This window comes from Hippocampus bargibanti, linkage group LG10 (genome assembly GCF_051943395.1).
Source record: "Hippocampus bargibanti isolate YZ-2025 linkage group LG10, ASM5194339v1, whole genome shotgun sequence".
NCBI lineage: Eukaryota > Metazoa > Chordata > Actinopteri > Syngnathiformes > Syngnathidae > Hippocampus > Hippocampus bargibanti.
Genome location: NC_142743.1, coordinates 24638990 through 24659885, shown reverse-complemented (window position 1 = coordinate 24659885; position 20896 = coordinate 24638990). Strand labels below are relative to the sequence as shown.

Here is a 20896-nt window from a genome sequence, read left to right as displayed (position 1 = left end):
TTTTTTTTTTTTAATACGATCTTTAAAGGTAGATTTTACACCACTCCGGGTAGGAAAAACAAAACATTTCAACAAGCTTAAATTGGGCTGTAGATGAATTCCTTTGAATTTTGGAATCATCTAAAAAATCCACACTGACAACTAACAGGTTGTGACCATACATTTTAAGGTGTGAGCCTTCCAACAAATACATTACTTGGTTGTAACGTTATGACGAAATGCACTAGCTTTGAAAAACGCTTCCAAAGCGAACCTTTGAATACACAGAATGGAATCCATAAATCAAGATTGACACACTATTACGTCATAAGATAAATGACTTCTCGGCATGCGCTTGCTGTGAAGCAATTAAAGTGATCGTCACAAACCTGAAATTGACACCAAGACTTGCTCAAGGAAAAAAAAAACAAACGCAAATAGTCAACGGACAATGAAGCCAAACTCGTCGACATAATCTAAGACGCAATTTCATCTAGCTAGCCATCAGCTATCTATCTGGCTAGCTAGCTAGCTACCTATCTCGATCTATTAGCTAGTGAGCTAGCCTTCTATGTATTTGAGTAACTTCCGGGTTGAGTGAACGCTGGCGCGTGTGGCTGCCGCTGCTCATCCACAGAAAAAGGTAGAAAAACCTACCTATTTAGAATCGCATTTTCTGTGTAGCTCTTTCTCTTGTTTCTATTTACAACTGTATTTTATTTTTTGTATTCTATTTGTGATTGTATGTTATTTATTATAGTTACCTATGCTTGTCTGTGAAATGTAATATTATTACGATTATAAACTTCGTACAAAACACAGAAAAGTGGATAAATGATCAATGACAATCATATCCACTGAAGCACGTGTCAGGCCGTTCCCATATAAACGCGAACTTTGCTCACTTTTGAGTACGAGTCGGTGAAAAAAAATTCAAAAGAAGGTCCAGCGTGTCAACAGAAACAAAACCAAGTGGTGCGTTCGCGTATCACTTGGAAAATTGTCATATCGAAAACTTGAAGACTAAGAAGGAATGCGGATTTGTTAAATGCTCGTAAAATAATTAGATGTATTTATTTAAGTGTTATCCAGCTAGCTATTTAGTAGTTATCTATTAGCCAGCTAGCTAGCTTTCTATCTATTTGAGTTACTTCTGGGTTGAGTGGACGCTGGCACGTGTGGCTGCCGCTGCTCGCCCGCAAAAAAACTTATCCTGTGACTGTAAAATGACCTTGAGAGTTTTGAAAAACGCTTAGAAATGAAATGGATTATTATTATATATAGTCATCAAAGTACGTATTGAAGAGCAATGTTGCCCACGCGTTGGTTAAAGTGTCAACAGTGGTGCGTTCGAGTATCACTTGGAAAATTGTAATGACGAAAACTTGAAGACTAAGAAGTAATGCAGTTTTGTTAAATGCTCGTCAAAATAATTACATAGTCAAAGTATTGGAGATCAACGTTTCCCACGTGTTAGAATGCGTTTTAAATGGTGGTCGTGTACTTCGGGGGGAGTGAAAGTGCCTAAATTCCGTTCGTCCGCGAATGCGGCAATTGCGGGGCCGCGCCCCACCTCCACTCCCCGGCCTCAGGTAACTCGGCCCCGGATTTCCGCCTTCCTTGTCGGCCGCCGCTCTCCTTCCGTCCATCCAGCCCGGTTCCCGGTTCCCGGTTCGCTCGGCCAACGGGGGCCCCGGCGCTGCCATGGCCGAGTCCCAGCTCGTGTGCATGGAGGACGGCCGAATCGGCGTCCAGGTGCCGGAGACGCGGCCCGAGTTCTACTACAGCGAAGAGCAACGCGCCGCCATCGAGGAGCTCCTGAAGAACGGCGACGGCGCCTTCAAAATGCGCCTCAAGGACGACAACCTGAAAGACTTTTTATCCGCCCGAGAAGTGAAAATGTTGAACAACGATTTCAAGCACTACGACGGGGCCGGGGAGCGGGACGAGGGGGGCGGGGGCGGCCGGGCCCCCGGGGGGTCGTCCCCGTCCTCGGACTCGGGGGTCCACTCCACCTACTGGCCGCAGATGTCCGACGCGGAGGTGCCGCCGCTGGACATCGGCTGGCCCAGCTGGGGCTTCTTCAAGGGGGTCACCCGGGTGGCGGTCCACACGCACCCGCCCAAGGACAACGGACCCCATATCAAGGAGGTGGTGCGCAGGATCATCCAGGGGGCCAGCAAGGTCAGCATGCAACCGTTTGCGAACAAATTCACCTTAGGAACGTAACGACCGTTCGGAACGTATCTCGTTCGTAAATTGGGGAGTGTCTGGAGATATTTTTGTAAAATATATTTACAAAAAAAACAACCTCTCTACACAATCCTGACCATCTTATAAAATTGTATATTATTATTATTAACAGAAAAGCACCGTTTAACGCTTCTGTAAACAACTCGGCAGCACACAGGCGGATAGAAGCTTGTTGAATTTTAAGCGCCTTTTTTGGCCGCTTAAAATTCAAAGCGAGTAGCCGATGGATGGCCAAGTCAAAGAACTTTGCAACGTTCATCAAGTTGCGCAACAAAGGCGGACAGCGAAACGAGACCCGCTTGTCGCTTCTCGCTCCAACGTGTCAAGCGCAGGAAGAAATGACGCCGCTTTGTCCAGGCGCGCCGAATGCCGCTCAGCCGTTGCCATTCACGCTCAAATCGTCGTTTTCCTTTCAGCGTCTTACTCCAAACGGATTTTTTGCGCTCACAATAAATAAAAGCTGAGAGACTTTGTTGGGTTGGATTGGATTTGCCTTTATTAGTCTGGCAGTGGATATAGTTACGCAAGGAAGAGGAAAGGAATGGAAAAAGTACAACAAAAAACAAAAACAAAACACACACATTCCTGTTTCAAAGGTTTTGTGAGGTGCGGATAACTCCAGATAAAGGGTGAGGACCACCATTGCTGATAAGTTGAGAGAAGAACTAGTGTGCCGGCGTGGGTCTCTATCGCCGGTGTTTACCATCACACGGTCGATTGCTGTGCGAGAGTGACACGCTGGCTGGCTGGCTGGCGCGTACGCGGTGCCAGGAGTAGAATTCAAATGTAAAAAATAGGCCGTCATGGTCCTAAGTACGGGTGGTCGTAAGTCACACCGGTCGTACGTCGAATGTTACCTGTATATAGTTTTTGAAATTTTATATATATATATATATATTTCCCATTTCACAGCAACATCCAAGATGTCGGTTAATCAACAACAGGAGGAACATCAACATTAATCATACGTCGTGTGTGAAAGTCACTGAATATGACGAAAACATTTTAGGTAGGGTGGGAGAGGGGCATATTATTTCTCATGTATTTCCCAAATTAAGTTTAATTGCAACCAATTTAGGTACGCTACAGTTTGCTCTATTCCATCGCTGTTGATTGTTTCTGTCCAGTGAAGCGAGCGCACTCTGTACTCGCAGTGGTATCTCATTGCATTTTTGTGACGTACGTCAGTTTTTGGTGGGATTTCCCAAGATACGCAGCTTATGATGACGTATTACTCATGTTTCCCTCCGTGCTGGTTCTTGAAATTTCCCAATACGACAACGACAAACAAGGGGGAAAAATGGATTGAAGTTGACGCTCTTTTTGCTAACACTACAGTTTATAAAGGTGACTAACTTGTATTTTTATAACTCGTAGAAGTGGTAGAATATATATTTTTCTCCATAACTGCCAAGTTTCAAGCAAAAAGAAGCATTAGCATAAGTATTTCTAGAGCTGGCCATTTTCTTTCCTAGTATTCAGTGACAGCCATTTTGGATTTCTGAGGAAAATCTGCCTGCATTCGATGGTTGATATTTTCAATCTTTTCTTGTGTTTTCTGGTCTTGTTTAGAATTACAAAAGCTATCCAATAGTACCTTAGTCGTTAAGATCTGCCAAAAAGTAAGAAAGTTATGATAGTTTAAACTGTAATAAAGAACTCGGTCCCAGATTTTCATTGTTTTAACTGTGTCATTACAGGCTGAAAATCCCCTCATAGTTCCAAAATTAAAAATTCCATTATTTCCTTAGTATTTGTCATAGAACAATAAGCTAGACATCGTTTGAAAGCTATTTAAATGCACTTTAATATGCTTTTAGTAAATGTGTGATTAATTATAATTGAGAGTCAACAACATCTACTTTTCAATCAACGTACGACCTGATGAGCAAGCAACACGATGACGACCCGCGAAAAGGATGAAATGGAAAAATAAAGTAGACCCAAACGCTTCGAACATTGGTGAGAAGGAAATCACTGCCTACCTTCGTTGAGAGGCAAACTTTTTGCGGCGTGTTTACGATTGTTGCTCACCTGGGCCCTTTTCAAAAGGGTCTTCGGGGACCCCCATGGTCCGTCAAACCGACCGGCTGCAAACAACTTCCGGTATTACAGGTGACGGAGCACCGTAGGTTAAAGGCGACCTGCTTATTTATTTTATTTTTGAAGAACTGATTGTAAAATAGAAACGAACGGGGTCTTAATAATTTAAGATGTACTAAGACCCAAAATAAAATGTTCATAACTCACACACGGACGCAAACATAGATATATTTTTGGCATTCCATTTCCCGTACGCCCCTCGACTTTGGAACAGTCCGCGAGCCCCGTGATCGCGATCGACGAATCAGGGGGCCTGAGAAAAGTGTTGCGAACACGCTTGGTTGGAGGAGAAGGGGGTCGTTTCGTTAACAAGTTGCACAATATTTCAAACGAGTCTTTAAAAATGGCGGAAACGACAAACCTCCGTAGAGATGCCTTCTGAAAGGCGGAAGTCAATCACGCCCTCGCTTGCTGTCACTCAAATACGCTCGTCCGTCACAGAATGTCATCATCTGCAACGGCTGCACCCACTTGACTGATTGGTGCAGATTCACGTGGCGTCGTAATTGCAAAGGAGCCACTCACTATTGTTATTATTATTATTATTATTATTATTATTATTATTATTATTATTATTATTATTATTATTATTATTATTATTATTATTATTATTATTATTACTACTTCATTCTATAGCGGGAGAAACGGTTTTATTCTTATTTTTATGGTGGCGTAACTTGCAATTGCACCAGTTGGCCACTCGTGTCTCAGACGCTAGTGACGCCACCGGCCTGACCAAAAAATGGCGTCATACATTTTCAGTCTCACGATTTGGGCGGGAAATCCATTTTTATATTAATTGAATGAATAAATAAACAATGAAAGCATTTTTGTGTTTGATTTACTTGTAATTGTGGTTCTTGTTCTTGTTATAATAGATTGCCTTTCAAAACTTTATGTGTCACCGTCCTTACCATCAAGGTCAGCAGTGAATGGGTTAAAATGTCACCTGTATATGTTTATGTACAACTCGAAAAGTTGTAAATCAAGACGTGTTTTCCACGTAAATGCCCTAATCCGTTCCAAAACCTCCCAAAATTCAGTCCTAAATGTTTTCTAAAGAATGCACAACTGTCCTTGTTTTATCTTCTTGTTGTGTTTATTATTTTACTTTGTGTTGACTATTATGTGAAGTGTTTTGTTACAGCTGCAGCACTATATAATCAGAATCAGAATCAGAATCAGAATCATCTTTATTGCCAAGTATGTAGGACACACAAGGAATTTGTTTCCGGTAGAACACGCTGCACTAGTATCGTTGTCAAAAAAACTGCTAAGTGCCACTATACAGTAAAGCAGCTTGTATAATAATAATAATAATAATAATAATCAGAATACCTTTATTGCGGGACGAATAAAGGTATTCTGATTCTGATTCTGATTCTGAATAATAATAATAATAATAATACATTTGATTTCTAAGCGCTTCTATTTCAAAACTCTCAAGGACACTTTACAGTTACAGGATAAGTTTTTTTGTGGGTGAGCAGCGGCAGCCACATGCGCCACCGTCACTCAATCCGGAAGTAACTCAAATAGACAGAAAGCTAGCTAATAGATACAGTAATAATAATAATAATAATAATACATTTCATTTCTAAGCGCCTTTCAAAACTCTCAAGGACACTTTACAGTCCCGGGATAAGAACTTTTTATTTTGCGGGTGAGCAGCGGCAGCCGTTCACTCAACCCGGAAGTAACTCAAATAGATAGAAAGCTAGCTAATATATAGCTAATAGCTAGCCAGCTAGATAGATAGCTTATAAATGAAATATATTATTATTATTATTACTGTATGTATTAGTTAGCTAAGCGTCTATTGACAGTGTTTGTGCGCTGGCTCCTGATAGGTGATCGCCATCGTGATGGACCTGCTCACAGACCTCCAGATCCTGCAGGACTTGATGGACGCCGCCTGGCGCCGCTCGGTGCCCATCTACATCCTGCTGGACAACCACGGCGTTCCGCACTTCCTGGATATGTGCTCGCGCCTGCACATCGGCGCACAACATTTGCGGGTGACGCCGCTTTCCCTCATCAAAATTCAGCCCTGGCTTTAACCCATTCACTTCTATTGACAAATTGATTGGGGTGTGTTAGGGTTCTGTGTTTTTTTTCATGCTTGGGTGCCTATTAAAGTGCTGGTCAGACCTCCAGCAATATTTTTTGTTTTCCACAAGGGGGCAGCATTTCCCTTTTTTTTCTTCATTTTTTAGCGCTTTGTTCCAGCTTCAGTTCAAGCGAGATATGAATGATTATGTATTCTATTTGAGTTACGTCCGGGTTGAGTGAACGCTGGGGCATGTGACTGCCGCTGCTCGCCCACAGAAAATAACTCAAATAGATCGAGTTAGCTAGCTAGTTAATAGATAACTATGGTTACCGCAGCTCACCCACTGAAAAACGTATCCTGTGACTGTAAAGTGTCCTTAAGAGTTTTGAAAGGCGCTTATAAATGAAATGTATGATTATAGCTGATAGATAGAAAGCTAGATAGCTAAAAGATAGCAACACGAGCCAGCGTTCACTCAACCCGAAATAACTGAAATAGATAGAAAGCTGACCAGTTAGACAGCAAATAGAAAGATAGCTAGGTAGCCACGAGAAAGCCTGCCAGCGAGCTTAATAGCAAATATATAGATAGCTAGGTAGCGACCTAAATAGCAAATAGACAGCTATCTAGGTAGCCAGCTAGAAAGCCAACCAGCGAGCGAGCTAGATAGCAAATTGATAGCTAGATAGATAGATAGATAGATAGATAGATAGATAGATAGATAGATAGATAGATAGATAGATAGATAGATAGATAGATAGATAGATAGATAGCCAGCGCGCTAGATAGCAAGTTAGCAAATTGATATCAAATAGGACATTTGAAGCTATTTGAAGTCGGAGGGGGTCTTTGACGTGTCTTTGATTGTGCAGAACATCCGCGCTCGGACCCTGACGGGGGTGGGCTTCAACTTGTCCTTCGGAAGACTTCCCGGCTCCATGTGCTCCAAATATATGCTGGTGGATGGAGACAAGGTGGTCTTTGGATCCTACAGGTGAGAACGGGAACAGCCATCAGGAAATACTCTCCTCTGCTTCATGTCAGAAAGAGGGTACAGCAAGTGCTGAAGAATGAATGACTCTCTATGTCTTTGTGTTGTCATATTATTTGTTAGTTTGTTTTTTTGTTTATGTAGCCATTACAAAGAAATATGGTGCCAAGTCTATTCTCTTTGGTTTTTTCTGTCATAATAATAATAATAATAATAATAATAATAATAATACATTTAATTTCTAAGCGCCTTTCAAAACTTTCAAGGACACTTTACCAAAACGAGATAAGAATAGCTATCTGTCTGGTTGGCTAGCTATCTAGCTGGCTAGCTCTTAGCTATCTATTGGCTTCCGAGCTAGCTTTCTATCTATTTGTATTACTATTCTATTTGAGTTATTCCGGGTTGAGTGAAAGCTTGTGCATGTGGCTGCCGCTGCTCACCCACAGAAAATCTTTATCCTGTGACTGTAAAGTGACCTTGAGAGTTTTGAAAAGCGCTTAGAACTGAAATGTGTTAATAATAATAATAATAATAATAATAATAATAATAATAATAATAATAATGATAATATTATTATTATTATTATTATTATTATTATTATTATTATTATAACAAATAGATAGCTAGCTAGATAGCTAATAGATAGCAAATAAATAGTTGTGCGAAATTTAGAAAGAGCCAGGTACCCCATTCAGCCCCCTCCCCAAAATAAAAACAAAATTGAAGTCTGCTGTTATGTTTTCAAGCCAACACAATTTTAGGTATCTGAAAATGTGCCTGGAAAAAAACGTCCTGAAATCGTGCTACCAAAAAAAAAGCAAAACCCCATAAAATAAAAACAATCAGGCAGATTCAATCCGAAGCGCATTAAGAAAAAAAAGTGTTGACGTTGTTGGAGTGGTTTAAGCCCCTTTTCACTTCCCTGCACCACCGCCACACCCAGAAAACCTGCCCCAAAACTTGCAGCTCCAGTTTGTTGTTTTTAATCCCTAACACGCTCCGCTTCACAGCGTCATTAGCGTGATTAGCGCCCAGTGATTGACACGCGTGATTAGAGCACGGATCAGTTCCACCTGCGCCGCCAAAGGCACAACTGAGCCAAATTCATTATGAGTTCCAGAAAGTGGAGGCCACGTTCGCTAAAGTCGCTCATTAAGTCGATCGCATGTCGACGATCTGCTCCCGTCGTGGGAGAAATTAGGCTGATTCTTTGCGATTGTCAACGGAAAATGACAATCGGTGAAAAAAACATTCTGGTCTGGAGGTCGCGGTCCTAAGTACGGGTGGTCGTAAATCGAGCCGGTCGTAAGTCGCATGTTCCCTGTATTGAGTTTTTTGAGGACTACATAAACATTCAATGCAGCGTAAGAACCTTTATACAGGTAACATTTGACTTACGACCGAGTTCCGTTCCGACCAAACGGTCATAAGTCAAAATGGTCGTAAGTCGAAATCCCTTCAAAATGTTGAATAGAGACTCTGAGGCTGAATGACTGGCAAATTCCCCCATCTGGGGCCAACACGAGGTCGATTGTTGTGCGAGAGTAAGATGCTAGCTGGCTAGCCAAAATTGTCGTACGTGTTGGCGGCCTGCTGGCGCATTGCGGTTCCAGGCGTAGAATTAAAATGTTAATAATAGTGTCTGGAGGTCATGGTCGTAAGTACGTGTGGTCGTAAATTGAGCTGGTCGAAAGTCGCATGTTACCTTTATTGAGTTTTAGGACTACATAAACATTCAATGCAGCGTAAGAAACCTTATACAGGTCACATTTGACTTACGATTGAGTTTTGTTCCGACCAAACGGTCGTAAGTCAAAATGGTTGTAAGTCAAAATCAATTGTAGGCGTCGAATTTAAAAAAAAGGGTCTGGAAGTGGTGGTCGAAAGTACGGGTGGTCGTAAGTCGGATGTCACCTGTATATGTATACACTGGTGAAAAAAAAGCGTCTGGTTGATTTTGGGCTTGATGTTTGATGACGTGTGCTCACCCCCTCGGCGGCAGCTTCTCGTGGTCCACGTCGCGCATGGACCGCAACACCATCGCGGTGATGACGGGCCAAGTGGCGGAGTTCTTCGACCGGGACTTCCGCGAGCTCTACGCCGTGTCGGAGAAGCTGGACCTCTTCCGCGAGTTCCACGTCAGCCCGCCGGCCAAAGCGGCCGTGGCCGCCCAGGGCAAGGCGGGCCCCAAGCGCCCGCCCCTTCCCGCCACCACTTCCCGCTTCCAAGTCAGCCTGGGCGACGCCCGCAAAGTCAACGACATCCAGGTCCCGGCGCACAAGTACTACAACCCCAAGTACTTCCTGCTGTTCCCGGACGTTCCTCATCCGGCCCGGTCGCTGCAGGGCCCCGCCAAACCGTCGGAGCTGCTGCGGCTGACCCTTCCTCGGGACCCGGTGACCAGCAGCGAGAAGCTGGACCGCCTCAGCCCGCTGCCCTCCCAAGCCCCCGCGGACTTCTTGGAGAAGGCCGACGGGGTCCCGCGGGAGAAGAAGAGACTGACGCTCAAGCAGAAGATCACCAAGCGCTTGTCGTCCAGCAAGCTGTCCGTCAACAGCGGGCGCTCGAGCCCCGCCCCCGCCGACTCCGCCGGATACCAGGACCGCCCGGAGGTGCGGGTCAAGCCGCCGCCCAACCGGCTCAGGCTCCTCAAGAGGCCGTCGGCGCTCGGGCCCGGGACGCAATCGCTGCAGACGGACGACGGCGCGCAAGACCGCTTGAGTGAGTTGACAACATTTTTTTAAATGTCAACATCAACCCTCCCCCCCCCCCCCCCCCCCCCCAAAAAAAAGATGAAAAAAAAAATCAACCCCACCACATCAATCATTCTTTGGTTAATTCAAGGAAAAAGTAAAAAAATACAAATAAAAACAATTGGCTCCCCCCCAAAACAACCAAGACACACCAAGTAATGTTGCTCCACAAATTGTCACTGGGGGTAAAGTGTCCGGTTGGGGAAAAAAAAGCCTACTGGAGCATCGTAACTTTATTTGACGCCCGGCGTTTGCTGACTCCTTCTTTTTTTAATTTGCCGAATTCTGCTGGCGTATATTTCACTCTTGACATTTTTTTCGCCAGGCATAAAGAGTCACCATCGATCCAAGCAAGTCTGCAAAGTGTCCTGAGGTCTGGCTGGCCTTGGTTGGACAACCATATCTTATTAGCCACGCCCCCCCCCCCACCAAGTATATTTTCAAGGGTTTACAAGCACTAAATGGACTTTTGTTGGGCCTTTGGGTTTTGGACCCCCCTTTGCTGCTAAGCAGGAGTGGCGTAAATGTTGCTTAAAAAGGACAACCGACGTCTCCGGACAAGTTGTGTCCATCATTTGTCAAATGGCTTCAAATGACTTCTACTGAGCGTATTTTAATAAGATTCCACCGCATATAGCTAGCTAGATTTTACCTTGTAAGACTCGCGCTGAATATTCAGGAAGTCTTGTTTTTGAGTTGGTGGCGATGCCCTAAGTGACGTCACGGAGGGAACGCCCCTGACCGAAAAAAAGGACACATCGTAGCAAAGAACACTGAGTACACATTTACATTCCCATTACACTCCCTTTCATGATCAACTTTGATTGACACTGTCAGAGAGATATTTAAAAAAACTATTTACATACAAAATACATTTTTATGTTTCACAATAATTTTCAAGCATTAGTAAGCAGTCGTTGAAGCTGTACAAGTATCAAAAAACAGGAAATGGTCATGCAATCCTGAGGCTGCTAAAGAAGGTGCTAGCACATTTCTCCACGGCTGTCACCAGAATCAATCTTGTGTTCTTCTATCACGGCACACAGCAAAAATCCAAACGAGGGCGCGGAAAATCCCACTGGACCCTCCGCACCCTGCCCACCACCTTTTCCAGCGACTCCTGTCAGGCAGGCGCTAGCAAATCCAGCAGACATTTAAACAGCTTCTTCTCCCGTCACCATAAACTCTCTGAACAGTAACCCAAATAGAACTGTCTAGTGCCTATTTGCATTTTTTTAATGATGATACTAGTGCGGCGTGTTCTACCGGAGACAGATTCCTTGTGTGTGTTCTACATACTTGGCAATAAAGATGATTCTAATTCTGATCACAATCATCTTGTTGAAGTTATGAAAGTAAGAGGAAAGGAAAGAAAGTAGAAAAAGAAAATGCAGGGGCTGATAATGTGTGTAAGAACTAAGGCATACACACACACACATTCCTGTTTCAATGATTTGGTGAGGTCCAGATAAGGAGTGAGGTGCTCCTTGGTTGCTGCTAAGTTTCGAGAAGAACTAGTGTTCCATTTGAAGACGAAATGTCAGCCCATTTCCCGCTTCAACTTCTTTAAAAACAAAGAAAGAAAAAGTGGACTTGAAACTGAAATAACAGCAGAAGTGAGGTCTCTGAATGGTTACATTCAAAGTCCTCACCCCTGTGGTGAATTTGGTTAAACTATCATTTTACTTTTTGCGGTATGAACTTTTTCCTCTCATTAATGACACACACACACACACACACACATAAACACACAGTGAGTAAAAAGTTTGTGTATCCAAGTGAAATGAAAATACACACCAAAAAATCATTTTGGGTGAATTTGTGAGGACCTCTGTGAAACTTTAACAGATGCATATCTAGACCCTCTAGAAGCCTTTACAATGAAAAAGTTGTGAGGACCAGCCAAAAGGTCCTCACTTGTCCAAAATGTCCTCACTACACATGGTATCAAACGTTGGCGGTCCTCACAAGACTAGTCATACAAACACACATACACACGTCCGGTGCGCACGTTCCATTGAAAGGGGTCCAGTTCAGTCCTGCGGATTCTGGTTCTGTTTGATGAGCTTCTTCTTGCGCCGGGAGACCAGGTCGTAGAAGGGGTCCTTGGTGATGCTGGCTCTTCCCAAATCAAGAAGAACATCCAGCCATTGGAAATCAATTGCAGAAGTTCCGCTGGGCGATTGCGGGTCGGTACCTGATGGCGTGGATCCAAGAGTCTCTTTCGCCGGCGCTGGCGGCGCAGATGACGTACGACTGATGCTTGCCTTGCACCACGCGGCCGTCCGTTTCCGTCTTGCACGCCTTGATCTTCTCACCCTGACTATTGGGGTTGTACAACTCCAGGCAGTACTAGCGCCACAATAAAATAAATACATTTAAAAAAACATCCAAAAATACATCAATCAATAAACATTCTTTTCAATTTTAGAATGTAGCTACTAGCTGCTAGCTAGATAACTAATAGATAGCCAGCCAGATAGCGAGCCAGCCAGTGAGCTAATAGATAGCAAATAGATAGCTAATAGACAGCTAATAGATATCAAATAGATAGCAAAAAGATAGACAGCTAGCTATATAACTAATAGATAGCCAGCCAGATAACTAGCTAGCCAGCGCAAGTAACTGAAATAGATGGAAAGTTAGCTATAGATAGCTAATAGCTAGTTATAGCTAACAGATAGCCAGCTCGAAAGGCAGCTGGCCAGCTCGATAGCAAATAGATAGATTGCTACGCAGCTAGCTAGATTGCCAAATAGTGAGTTAGATGGATCCCGTCCAATCAAAATCACGAACAGCGTGATTATGTAGCATATGTCTGCATATCTGCAGATATGATATTAGCTCATTTCGTGATTAAAATCCATATTTCAAAGCAAAACGTGGATGGACGGCGCCAATGGCCCAGATGCACCCTTGAAGCTGGGTTGAGAAGATGTCCTCAACACTGACCGGCTTGCGGGGGAAGGGGACGTCTCGGACGCACAAGTTCTCCAGCGGGATGATGCCTCTGGGTTCCTTGTCCTGCTGGGAAAGGCCAAGATCAGGAGAAGGCCAAGCGTCCTGAGCGACGCTCCCCCGCCGTGGACAACTCGTACTCACTCTGTCTTTTGCATGGTTGTGGCTGCAGGACAGGGACCATCCAACCATACATCCGTCCATCATCCATCCATTCCAATCATCTTACAATCATCCATCATCTATCCGTCCGTCCATCCATCCATTCCAACCACCCATCCGTCCATCTATCCTTTTGTCCATCCATCCATCTATTCCAACCATCCTTCCTTGCATCCATCCATCATTCATCCATGAACAGGTTGCCAGCCAGGTCGACATTTTGAAAATAGCCATTTTTGGGATTGGCGGCCTTACGGTGGTGTACTCAAAGTAGTAGAGACAGTTGTCGGTCAGAATGAACCATCGCCTCTTCCACGTCTTCACTCGGCCGCCTTGAAAAAAAAAAAGATAGAAGACAAAAAAAGCAAAACCAAACGGATGAAAACAGGAAGCAGAGGAAGTGCACGATTGGGGTGCGCGTTTACCTAGCTTGAGAAGCCACCCTTCCCGGTCGGGGTTGAAGAACGTGTGCGTCAAGTCGTTGCCGTCGTCCTCGGGGATCTTGAACGGCTCCTTACGGATACTCTCGTACAGTTTCTAAGGAAAAACAAGCCAAATTGCTCACAAGAATGGAAGAAGAGCGTCGCAGCTTAAAGGACAACCGACGTCTCCGGACAAGTTGTGTCCATAATTTGTCAAATCACTTCAAATTTCAATTTTCACTTCTACTGAGCGTATTTTACCAAGATTCCAGCGCATATGGCTATACTTTACGTTTTATAATAATAATAATATTCAGGAAGTCTTGTTTTGGTGACGATTCCTGACGTGATGTCACATCAGGAACGCCCCTGACCGAGAAGGTGACACACAATGCATTTTGGGTACTTTGTTTGGTCTGAAAACGCGAAATTAGAAGGAAAACAGATAAATAACGCGATGGTGAATCATTGCGTGTTGCACCAAGACGACTATTTGATACTAGTTCAGTGGTCCCCAACTTTTTTTGCGCCACGGACCGGTTAAATGTCAGACAATATTTTCACGGACCGGCGGATAAGTACAACAAAATAAAATGATGCCTACGTGACCTAGACTAGCGTTTTGACATGCGTCAAGAGTAAGTCATAGACGGATGTAATCTGGTAATTTTTCAAAATACAGTAAAACATACTTCGAACTCAGATAATCAATAAAACGGAAATGATGTCGATTATTTATTCTTTCTGCGCGGCCCGGCAGCAAATGATCCACGGACCGGTAACGGTCCGCGGCCCGGGGGTTGGAGACCTCTGTACTAGTTGACACAAATTCCCAGCGGACAAATCAGCCCGTTTCCAACGGAGCTTGGGCGCCATCTCGTGCATTTTGGGGAGCTGCATTGGACGCCTCAAAATGATACAGGAAGGACTTTGCAACTCGGTTGCAAACATTTATGCTTTCCTCTTCAGAACTACTATTTGAATCATATTCATAATTGGTTGAGTAACAAGAAGGCATCTTGTCCAATCTGAAGCCATTGTTTGGAGTCTAGAGCAAGGCGAGCCGTCTTGTCGTGAAGTCACGAACAAGGGGGCGGGACCTTGTGAGACTCAGCATTTCCGGGGTCATTTTTGTCACGTGCCAGTTGACAGCTGGGGTGGGGCCGCCTTTCCCGAACCTCCACCAGCTGCTGTCAATCCCCTAATCACCGACACTGGGACATTTAAACGAGTCGTTGTCACCAGTGCCGGATGATGACTACGCCTCACGCCGTGTCTTGGACTTTGCCGGTACGAGAGTTTGCTTCACCCGAGGTGATTGTTTGCCGCAATCGCGTAAGTTTGTCGCTTTCCGGGATGGCGAGCTTTTGCACCCCCGCGTGCCATTTTATTTTGCCTAGCTTGATGGGCTAGGCGGATCGCCCCCGTCAGCCAATTGGCTGTACCCCTTTTTGCTTTCTTTTGTGGACTTATTCCGCATCCGTGGAATCATCAGACCCGCGCCTTTTTGTTGTCATAAAATCTCTGCCGGCCAACTGCTTAGGGATCCAACCCCCTTTTACCGACGAGTCGGGTACTGGCGACAATTTTGAAGTCGTTTTGGGACACTCAAAGTCATTTTGATTGGTGTTTTGCATTTGACTCAAAATATCAGCCTTGCGTGTTTTTGATGCTATAAAACGTTTTTCCCATGTCAGTTAGGAGACCAAAAAAATGGCGTCGGTTGTCCTTGAAATGGAACAAGCGAATGATGATGCAAAATGACCGAGAGCAGGTCGGCGGGGAGATCGCAGCCGTTGTTGATGCCTCTGTTCATGCACACAAATCGCTCCAATGTGGTCTTGTCCTTCACGTTGGGGTTGTGCAGGCTGGTGTTCAGCATGATGATGGCGAACGACAGGATGTAGCACGTGTCTGCCGACACACGTGCACGCCAAAAGAAAAAGCCCAGACGGACACAAGTGAAAATCCCCAAAAAAGAAAAATGCTTTCGTACACACCCCAAAAAGAAAAAAAAACAACAAAAAATTGGATCAAATGGCAATGATGTGGGGTCCCTCAAGGGTCAATCCTCAAACCCCTTTCATTAGCCACCATATGCAATCCTGGTGTCAAATCCTTCAGAAGGCTAATGTTAGCAATCACGGCTATGCCAAAGATGCATAATAATCCATTTCATTTCTTAGCGCCTTTCAAAACTCATGGTCACTTTACAGTCACAGGATCAGTTTTTCTGTGAATGAGCAGCGGCAGCCGCATGCGCCAGCGTTCACTCAACCCGGAAGAACTCAAATAGAAAGAAAGCTAACTAGATAGCTAATAGATAGCTATCGAGATGGATAGTCAGCTAATAGATAGCTATCGAGATGGATAGTCAGCTAATAGATAGCTAGACAGCCAATAGTGGGATAGCTAGATAGCCAGCTTGATAGCTAATAGATAGCAAATAGATAGCAACTTCTGCCCTTCGTGACTCGCTGTGGCCACTTTAGCCGCCCAGTGAAAATATTTGTAGGCAACACAGCTACAAATCATCCCCAAAGTTGGACAGACAATAATCAATCAATCCAAATTGAAATGTGATCTTACCGCTTGACTGGAAGACATTTGGATTGCATTGGCAGTATCTGGCGGCGAACGCCTCCATCATGCGGTCGATCTTCTGGGCCTCGCCGGGCAGACGGAAACTCCACAGGAACTGTCTGACGGGTTTCGGAAGAAGGGGAGAGTTGACGATGACGTCATGGCGCGACACCGACGATGGCCCTGTCGGAGGTTGTCCAAACGGACCTGAGCGCCTGGACCAGGTTGAGGTCGGAGAACTCGTGAAGTTCCACAAAAGCCTTCAAGGTTTGGACGTGCAGCTCGTCTCTAATGTTCAAAAAGAAAGATGACAATGGAACATTTTGCGCAGGCATTTGGCAGAAAATGTTCTCAAAAGTCTGTATTTGGGGGGAGGGGGGGGGGGGGTCTTCCAGGCACTTTTTGGGTGCTCCTACTTTCCACTTTTCATGATGATCCAATTTAAGGCTGCTCGGTCAACTTTTCAAATGTTTATTGGGGGCCATTTGTGTGATCCGCCCTCTGCCCGTCTCAGCACGATGGGGCGCCGAGCTTTCAGCTGCTCTGACCCCAAACTTCGGAACTCACTTACTTCCTCCCAACATTGCTAACATGGATTCTTTTCGCACCTTCAAATCCCATCTCAAAAAGGTGTTTCTCTTTCTCTCGTTTCTATTAATAATTGTCTTTGATTGATTGTATTCTATTTGTGATTGTATTTTATTTATGTTAGTACCGATGCTTGTCTGTGACTGTAAAGTGTCCTTGAGAGTTTGAAAAGGCGCTTTATAAATGTTATTTATTTGCTATCTCTTTAGCTAGATGGCTATCTAGCTCGCAATGTATTAGCTGTAATAGCTAATTATTATTATTAGCTAGCTTTCGATCTATTTTATTTCTAGCTAGCTCGCTATCTGCTAGACATCTATCCATCGAGCTAGCCATCTATTAGCTATATAGCTAACTAGCGATTTGAGTCAGAAAATGTATTAGCTGTCTAGCTAGCTCGCTATCTATTAGCCACCTATCTATCTAGGTAGCTATCTTTTAGCTGTATAGCTAGCTAGCTATTTGAGTCAGGAAACGTATTAGCTGTCTAGCTAGCTCACTATCTATTAGCTATCTAGCAGGCTAGCAAGCTAGCTTTCTATCTTTTTGAGATTATTCTGGGCTGATTGAACACTGGCGCGTGTCGCTGCCACTGCTCACCCACAGGAAAAAAACGATCCTGTGACTGTACAGTGACCTTGAGAGTTTGAAAAGGCGCTTGTAAAATCAATGGAATATTAATCATTTTTATTTATTTGCTATCTATCTAGCTAGCTGGCTGGCTATTTAGCTCGCTATGTATTAGCTGTCTCGCTAGCGAGCTAAATGGATGTTGGCAGCATCAAAGTTGGCAGCCACGCGACTTTAGCACCAACAATTGGCTGTGTCCATGTGGTTGAGGCGGTCCGGTCCACCTTTGTCCCAGGAACTCTCCGATGGCCGACTTGTTGAGGCCTTCCTCCTTGTAGAGGAAGTGGGCGACGCATCCGGCGCTTTTCTCCAGGAGTTTGTTCTCCGCCAGGTAATCGATGCCCTGGACCGCACGCGCAAAGACGTACAACAACAAAAAAATGACTCAAATGGAAGTTTGCGTCCAACGAGAAGGAATTTGGGTGTTGTTGTTGTTTCCCACAATTGCTTCAGACAATTCTTGAATGGAAGCTGACCTTCTTGGGGTCCATGTTGAATTTCTTCTTCCCGTTGGTCAACTTTTTCCTTCCCACGTTTCTGTTTGCGCCAAAGGAAAGGAAAGCAGTTTTTCACGCAATTGCGGAGCTTTGGTAAAATAACAATCAGAATCATAATAAAGTTAGCTGGCTGGCTAATAGATAGATTATAGATATAGATAGATATAGATGTTTTTGTTGTTGTTGTTTTTTTGTTATTTTTGTCCTACACTTTTTGACAGACCTTTCCTCCGTCTCAGCCAACTCAAAGTTGAGAATCTGGGCCATGACGCTGTCAATCTCCTCCTTCAGCTTCTGCGCGCACACCACCAAAAAATGGTGATGAAATCACAAACACAATCAGCATCATCTTTATTGACCAAGTATGTAGTGTCTCCTGATGATACTAGTGCTGGGTACTAGTATCATCGAAAAATTGCAAAGAGCCACTAGACAATTCTGTTGCGAGAGGGGAGAAGCTGTTTAAATGTCTGCTGGATTTGGTTGGAGTCACTGGAAAAGGTGGTGGGCAGGGTGCGGAGGGTCCAGTAAGATTTTCCTCGCCCTTGTTTGGATTCTTGCAGTGTGCAAGTCCTCCAGAGTGGCTAGGGCGCTGCCAATGATTGTTTTCACGCATTTTTGGCCAAGCCGGACGTGCCACGTGGTACCTGGATGTCATCCAGAAGTCCTTGCTTGTGCATCTTGATGCTCTCCAGCTCCAACTTCTCGGCCGCTGTGAAGTCTGACACAACTGCAACACAAACGGACGACACGTCAGTCGTGCGTTCCTTTCATGACAAAAAAAAACTAATAAAATAATCCTCACACTGAAGCATAATAATAATAATAATAATAAGACATGTCATATTTCAAAACTCTGAAGGTCACTTTACAGTCACAGGATCAGTTTCTCTGCGGGTGAGCAGCGGCAGCCACATGCGCCAGCGTTCCCTCAACCTCGAATAACTCAAATAGATAGAAAGTTAGCTAGCTAGCTAATAGATAACTAATAGCTAGCTAGCTAGCTTGTTAGATAGATACTAAAAAATCTCATCCAGGGAGGGAAATCAAAAACCATCATTGTACAAATCTAGCTGGCTATTTAGCTAGCTGGCTATTAGCTATATAGCTATCTAAGTGGCTAGCTATCTAGGTATCTTGGTAGTATCTAGTTAATCCATCTACTAAAAAAATCCAGGGAGGGAAATCAAAAACCATCATTGTATAAATCTCTAGCTGGCTATCTATCTATCTATCTATCTATCTATCTATCTATCTATCTATCTATCTATCTATCTATCTATCTATCTATCTATCTATCTATCTATCTATCTATCTAGCTAGCTAGCTAGCTTATTATGATTATTAACGAACACGAATCATTTTAAACGGGACAGAGGCTGCAAAAAAATGTGTGTGTGTGTGTGTGTGTGTGTGTGTGTGTGTGTGTGTGTGTGTGTGTGTGTGTGTGTGTGTGTGTGTGTGTGTGTGTGTGTGCGATCATGTGATCATCACTGCACTTCCTCTTGACAGACGCTCACTTCTTGTGAACGACAAGACCACGAGCCAAAACGCCCTTCCTGTGTGCTGCTTGTGCAACACACACACACACACACACACACACACACACACACACACACACACACACACACACACACACACACACACACACACACACACACACACACACACACACACACACACACACACACACGTCACCCAAGATGTTACTCTTTTGAAATAGTGGCCATGTGGCAGAAAGGACAGTAACTTTTTTTGCATTTTGGCGAATAGTTTAGAGACACTTTCTCATTGAGCAGGATGAGAAAATGTCTCTAAACTTTTGACTGGTTTTTGTACACAGGAATCAATTTCGCATTGATTTTTTTTTATAATTAGATTTATGCTATTATAATTTAAAATATCGTCCCCATGATAAATATTTGATTATAAATATAGAACAACGTATACAACAATCATACATTAAAAATATGATAAGTCATCATTGTCAAACCAGCAAAAATATATCATTTTTAATATTTCCTCCGCCCCCCAAAAAAAGGCAGGAATCATACTTTGACTTAATTTTTGTAATTATTATTACATTCAACAGTTTTGAAAGGCACTTAGAAATCAAATGTTTTATTAATGATGTTAAATTATTATTATTATTATTATTATTATTATTATTATTATTATTATTATTATTATCATTATTAATTTTATTATTATTGTCATTATCATCATTATTAATTTTATTATTATTATTATAAAATGTAAAAAGAAGTCAAATTCATCATTTTAAAGCGAGCAAAAGCAATATGATACAATTCATCATTTTTATTGCCCCCTGTCCCACCCCCCAAAAAATGTGAAAAAAAAAAACAACAACAAAAGCGAAAATGAAAGTAGAAAATATCTCATGTTAAAGGTATGAAATATCAATAGGAGAGAAACGTGATGATTTTCAATCGAAACGGCGACTTACCCATCGAGCCGTCCGTCATGGATGTCGCAATAGCACAAAGCGTCCAAAGTGGCACTTGATGAATGAGTGACACGCACCGCAAGCCCGCGACACCCACCACTTCCTTCTCTCGGCAGGAAGTCAGCCTTTCAAAATAAAAACACCGATCGGACATGGGAGTAGATTAGGGTTTTTTTGGGTCGAGAGATTCCCGATTCTGACCACAATATAGCGATATCTCGGTTTACGAACCCCTTCGGCTAAAGAACTTTTCGGTTTACGAACGTTACATTGATGAACATTTTACCTTGGCATACAAACTATTTTTCGGCATAACACACGCAGCTGCCACAACGTGTCGTTGGCGAACGAGCCCGTTCTCCTAACAAGAAAATGGCAGCCCACTGTTTTTGTCCTCTATTCCCCGTCCCCAGTCTTCGGTTAAAGCCACGTGATTGGTCAAGGACGCAGCAGT

The 20896-nt window shown here is 43.6% G+C and overlaps 2 protein-coding genes across 5 annotated transcripts; one reads left to right on the top strand and one right to left on the bottom strand.

Annotated features, from left to right (window-relative positions):
• Positions 1–1613: 1613 nt before the first annotated feature.
• Positions 1614–11468, top strand: LOC148893091 (scaffolding CK1 anchoring protein F-like). Its single transcript, XM_089007321.1, has 5 exons — positions 1614–2163; positions 6186–6353; positions 7261–7382; positions 9385–10103; positions 10461–11468. The coding sequence occupies exons 1-5, from the start codon at positions 1684–1686 to the stop codon at positions 10505–10507; spliced, it is 1536 nt and encodes a 511-aa protein (XP_088863447.1). The 5' UTR covers positions 1614–1683; the 3' UTR covers positions 10508–11468.
• On the bottom strand, positions 10978–20560 carry LOC148893090 (cytohesin-4-like). Of its 4 annotated transcripts, XM_089007324.1 has the most exons (14): positions 20443–20484; positions 18848–18911; positions 18623–18705; positions 18199–18269; positions 17955–18015; positions 17703–17821; positions 16468–16548; positions 16267–16379; positions 15443–15591; positions 13681–13792; positions 13511–13587; positions 13088–13159; positions 12333–12487; positions 10978–12256 (listed from the first exon to the last, which is right to left on the bottom strand). In XM_089007324.1, exons 3-14 carry the CDS (start codon positions 18653–18655, stop codon positions 12169–12171), a joined length of 1131 nt encoding a protein of 376 aa, XP_088863450.1. In that variant the 5' UTR covers positions 18656–18705; positions 18848–18911; positions 20443–20484; the 3' UTR covers positions 10978–12168. The 4 variants fall into 4 exon arrangements, 3 of the variants coding, with proteins under 3 accessions (XP_088863450.1, XP_088863448.1, XP_088863451.1); XM_089007322.1 differs by lacking the exon at positions 18848–18911 and having other exon boundaries at positions 20443–20551; XM_089007325.1 differs by lacking the exon at positions 20443–20484 and having other exon boundaries at positions 18848–19357.
• Between the last annotated feature and the right edge of the window lie 336 nt (positions 20561–20896).